General features: G+C 33.3%; 1 protein-coding gene across 1 annotated transcript; it reads left to right on the plus strand.

Annotated features, from left to right (window-relative positions):
• The first annotated feature begins 1,818 nt into the window (after positions 1-1,818).
• Positions 1,819-3,496, plus strand: LOC111884965 (uncharacterized). The gene is made up of 2 exons (XM_023881273.3): positions 1,819-2,132; positions 2,724-3,496. The coding sequence occupies exons 1-2, from the start codon at positions 1,941-1,943 to the stop codon at positions 3,261-3,263; spliced, it is 732 nt and encodes a 243-aa protein (XP_023737041.1). The 5' UTR covers positions 1,819-1,940; the 3' UTR covers positions 3,264-3,496.
• Positions 3,497-6,078: the final 2,582 nt, after the last annotated feature.

Here is a 6,078-nt window from a genome sequence, read left to right on the forward strand (position 1 = left end):
GAAGAATATACGGTTCAAGTATGTAGGGCTATTGGTTCGGTCTTTCTTGCAGGAAGGAAAGGGTAGCAGGCTATCGTCAAAGTGCTAGGGGTTATGGAGTTTTCTTAATGAGGTTTCGTCAGTTTCGGTCGAGTTTCCTTTGGATGACAGGAAGAATTCAAGAATTGGCCAGATCGCAGGTGCAACATAGGTAGTTATCATGTTTATGTTCTCATGAAAGCGTGAATAATCCCACTAGCTTTGATATACATACATGACTCATCTTCATGTCTAGAAAATCCAAATTCTTAGATTATGGATAACTTTATTTATATTGACTTCTCAATGACATTGTAATGGTTTTTTTAACCCATGGCTTGGACTACTTTACATTTTTATTGTATGGTGGACATGGCTTTCTTATTAATCTAAATTCTTAGATCATGGATAACTTTATTTATATTGACTTATCAATGACATTGTGATGGTTTTTTAACCCATGTTTGGAGTAGTTTACATTTTTATTGTATGGTGGACATGGCTTTCTTATTGGACATTACATTATTACAATTTACAATAATATTATATTTTTGTTTGCTAATCAATAATATGATAATCAATAATATGATAAGATGTAGGGTGTTAGATATTGTACAAAGAAAAAAAATCAGTGGAAACCAATTAATAATCAAAGGTGTATCCAAAAAAAAAATAAACCTTGAATTGTACCATAAAGTGTTTCAATCCCCATTTAGAATTACACATGCCACTCACATAGTAAACTAGTTCAAAAAATTTACCTAACCCTTTTATATCACAAATTATTTAATTAACAAGAATCAAAATATTCATTCTCTATGGATGAAGTTTAAAACTCGAAAAGAAGCTTCACTCTTAACTGATATGGGTTTCTTTAGTTGAGTGAATATAAGATATTGTAATCTAGGTTCTATCACCTTACTAACTTTACTTGAACCACTTAATTCTTTCATGAAGATTTCACCATTTCTAAACCTTGGAACTCATGTTAAGCATATAATCAAGGAATATATCATAGGAGGGTCCTTTGAGCGAAGAGTTCAACAGTTCAACTAGATCAAAATATCCAACAATAAAATCACATTTGTTCCTTAAAAACAAATAATTTCTCTCATTCTTCTCTCAAGAATCATTCAGATGAAAATAAGGAAAAACATTAATACTTCTAAAAACTCACAAATGACCATCACTTATGTTTTAATCTAAAGTCACAAAAGATGGAACGACTCTTATTTTAATAACCACAACTTAAATTTTAGGTCCCATTGAGAAAACTTGAGAAAACTTGAAATATGAAAAAGTCATACCATATAGTTTAATTTCCAAGAACCCCCCCCCCCCCTCCCCCCCCCCACCCCCCCCCCCCCCCCCCTCCCAACACACACCCCACTCACCCACAAATCATTAGTCTTGATTAACATACTAAGTCTATATTACATATTAGATGTACCTCTATCAATACAAACCGGCATGCTTCAAGTAGTACATTAAATTATTTATTGTAACCCAAACTCATTTTAACCCGTTAATTAGCACGATTATTTTGTCACGTATTACATTTATTTATTATTAATTTTTTTTATTATGTTATAGGTGTTAAATGTTATATTTATAGATGATGTGTTATACTTTATTACGAAAATAAAAAACATATCTAATGTAGTTAATGGTTGGAGTAGATTTTAATATTTGATCAATAATAATAATACGAGGGAGAAGGTATTCATTAATTGCAAATTTACTAGCAATAATTATGGTCTCCTCTCTTCCACCCTCCCCTATATAGACACATGTAACGGACTACATTATTCATTCCCAAATTCAATCCCTCTCTCTCTCTCTCTCCGCCCTATCTTCAACTTCCTCCGCCCTATCTCCGCCGTATCTCTCCGACCTGTTTGTTTAGCTTCATTGGAAAAGGAATGGTCACCGACGTAACATATCTGTGTACGATAATGAATCAGCAGCAAGGAATAATGAATGATTCTAAATCAACGGCTCTTATTACTCGTGACTTGCTCGGAGGCGGTGGTGGTTGCGACCATGATTCCTCCAAGGAACTGGACCTCGACTTACATGTTCCTTCCGGATTTGAAAAACGTCTCGATTTAAAGGTGAATTATATCTACTTTACTTGTTTCAGAATTCAGACCTAATTTTACTCTACTTCAAGCTTTTTTTAAGTTCTAGCTCTCTATCTTTAATTTATCAATCGATCATTAATCATCGTTTTGTTTTGTTTTGTTAATCATGCCATTTTTGCTGATATGAATACCAATTGGAATGAATTCTGACCTAATTTAACAGAGACGATTGGTTTTCTATTTCGTGGTAATTTAAAAAAGGTATTGGTAAATGTTTCATGTGGAATGAGGAACGATCGTTTTCATTAAATTATGGATTCTAAAATTATATGAATTGTTTGTAGTCATTCATTTCTGTGCATGTATGAACAAGGTTTGAAGAGCAATTAATGATGCACTCCAATTTATTAATATAAAAACGTTTGGAAAGTGTAGTTCGTAATTAGTAGGGGCAGATTGTTAGGAATGCAACATTAATGGCAGTCATTGATGTGTACTTGTTTCTGAATTCTGATGCAGTAATAACTCTGTAGTTATCCATTTGTTGATTCCATTAATGCCAAATATACTTACTTTTTTATTCATGTAATCGATTCAAACTGATGATGAATTACTTTTCAGTCAGGGAAAGTTTATCTCCAGAGATGCAAATCACCCAACACATCTTCTTCATCATCGGATCAAAACCAGAACCACAACGATCAAACAGTATCAAAGCTTCAGGACCTCAACTTTCCTCCATCTTCAAAAAAACCATTAAACCTGTTCGATGATTCAAGCTTAGATCTCAACCTTGTCAATTTATCATCATCATCATCATCACCTCCTGCTTACAGAAGTGTTTGCACTCTTGATAAAGTCAAATTCGCACTTGAACGAGCAGAAAGAGAAACATTCAAGAAACGATCAGTTTCAATTTCAACCTCAAAGTCATGTTCATCTCCTACCTCAAATTCTTCATCCTCCATGAAAGAAACCATGATTATCGATGATGATGATGATAACGAACGATCTTCTCAGGCTTATGCTGCTGGATGCCCTAGTTGCTTGCTGTATGTGCTTATTTCACGTAGCAACCCTAGATGTCCTCGTTGCAATATGACTGTTCCTTCACCTACATCCATGAAGAAACCACGAATCGATCTTAACATCTCCATATGATATTAAGATATATGATATGAGTTAGTAATTTTACTTTAAATTTTAATTAACTAATATTCTTGTAAATGATAAAATAGAAAACAGGGGAGGGGAGAAATAGGTTTTGATTTAGTTATAAAGAAAATCAATCCTCTATGTACACATTGTGAAGGATATTTTAATTTCTTCTTTTTAAACTTTATATTTATCACCTTAAATCCTAAAAGAAAATAACTCATGATGAAATTCACATACTTTCTCTGATGAGATTCATGATTGTGATGTTAAGTTTTATTTTATTTTATTTAGTTTGTTTGGAATTATTTATGTGCTGAGCACATCAGATGATGAGTAGGAAAAGTTTGTGACATTTCATCTTACATTAATTATGGCTTTTCGTTACAGATATTTAGTAGTGGACTTTTGATAATGTTCTGGTCGTGTGAATTTAAATGATAAAAAAATGTTTTAAAATGGGAAATGTTAAATTAAAGGTGTAACCTTGAGAATAGTCAAATGGTGACGCGGGAATTAATGGAGCTGGAGATTGTATAACTGAATTTATTTGACTTTTTTTGCAGTTCGTGATGGAGATAAGATCCTTTTTTTAAGTCGATAGAAATATATTATTTTACTAAAAATCATGTTTTCACAATGGTAAAGTTTATTTGAAACAAAAGTACTTTTGTAAGAAATATTTTTTGGTATGCTTGCAACATCATTACCAAAAATACTACAATTTTTCATCCCACATTATTATGGTATGCATACAATGACCACGACTTTGTCACATAATCAACACACCAAGAACATCAGTGAGACTATACGGAGTGATCTATGAGTTGATGTGGCAACCAAGTCACTAGTAGACCATTGAAATACCATTTCTTATACCTAGTGAAGTGAGACTATACGGAGTGGTCTATGAGTTGATGTGGCAACCAAGTCACTAGTAGACCACTGAAATACCATTTCTTATACCTAGTGAGATGCAAGTGGAGTGAATTGACGTGAGTTATGCTACAAACAATCACAAGGGAGAGACTCCCTCTCTCTATTTCACTCTTCTTCCACCCTCTATCTTTTTTTTTTCCTCCTGGTAAGTGTGTAGTGAACACCATTTCCTAACTTCGGTGAGTGTCATCTGGAAGGGTGTTTGGCACTTTGGCTGACATGGCTAGCTCCTACACGTGGAGCATTCTGGTTAACTTGAGTATCAAAAGGCGTAACGGTGATACATTTTTTACCACGTATTATAGAGAAAAAAAAATGAAAAAAATGTTATTTTATATTAATTTGTCATTTTAACATATAAAAAATATAAAAAATAATAAAAATAATAAAAAAAACCATTTTAATGCAATATTCTAATAAAACATTGTTCACAATAAAAAAAATAACAATAAATTAAATCACTATTTTATATACAATTGTGAAGGTAGCAGATCTTATAAGAACTTTGTGGTTAAGCGTACCAAGGTAGAATGATGGTTTCCTCTGTGGGAATTTTTCCTATCTCATGGTCAAAATCAGACAATATTATGATACATGTTTGGTTCAAATCTTGTTTGAGCCTTTTTGTGTTAACAAGATAAAGAGACTTATTGTTTGAGGTGTCATCTAGGTTCAACTCATAAATTCCATTTATTGGTCTAGCCTTAAAATATTCATTCAAGAATGATTGAATATTGTCATCAACAAATTGAAAATTAAAACCATATTTTCTCAAAAGAAAAACTAGAATAAATCAAAATGTCAAGTATAGACCCAATAGTAAACATAAGTCAAAATGTCTTATTGCTTGGACCGCAACTTGTGCTCCATTGCCAACATGTAGCACCATTTCACCTGTTTTCAACTCCTTACTCTTTCTGAACCACTACAACAAGTTACATATATGAGTTCCACAACCAGTATCAAATACTCAAGTGTTAAATGAAAAAGTAAATAATCCATTTTTAATCATGAAAATAGATATATATGAAGTGCCTTCCCCAACCTTTTTTTTTCTTTTAACCCAACAAGATACTTACGACAATTCCTTTTCCAATGTCCAACAACTCCACACTCGAAGCATGTGTCATCTCTGGCGACCTTCTTCTTCTTTTTTGGTGGTGAGTTTTGGGGAGCTCTTTCCCATTTTCCATTTCTATCTTATGGCTTCCTTTTGAAGTTCTCGTATTACTTCTTCTTCTTGACTTGTCCGTGGATCATGAGCACTTGGGGGGTTTTCATTGGGATGTTTTTCTCTATAGTTTTGAGCATCCTATGTAACTCATAGATAGGATTATCCCACCCATTCATGTTGTAGTTCATGATGAAAGTATCATAAAACTTAGGTAATGAGTTCAAAATTAAGTTTGTGGCCAAGTCTAGTGGATATGGAGAGCCCAATCACTCCAAGTGATCCAGATAGCTTTTTATCTTGAGAACATATGTGCTCACATTCCCAGTCTCCTCCATTTTACAGCCAGGAAGAGCTCGAACAGTTTCAAACCTTTCAATCATAGCTTGTTGACCAAACATTTGCTTAAGATATTCAATCATGTCAAAGGCAGTAAAGATTTCTAGATCCCGTTGAAGATTAGGAATCATGATAGCAAGCATAAGGTATGAAACATCAAGTGAATCATCAACATGCTTAAGCCATGCATGATGAGCAACCTTTGGAACAAAAGGTGGCTCTTCGGGAACTTGACTTTCAAGGACATAGTCTTTCTTTTCTTGTTTCAAAATTATTATTAAATTCTTGTGCCAATCCAAAAAATTAGAGTGGTTGAGTTTTTCCTTGTCGAGTACATATCAAATATTCATTGGGTGATGATGTGTTATAGTG

The sequence above is a fragment of the Lactuca sativa genome, chromosome 7 (assembly GCF_002870075.4).
Source record: "Lactuca sativa cultivar Salinas chromosome 7, Lsat_Salinas_v11, whole genome shotgun sequence".
Lineage (NCBI taxonomy): Eukaryota > Viridiplantae > Streptophyta > Magnoliopsida > Asterales > Asteraceae > Lactuca > Lactuca sativa.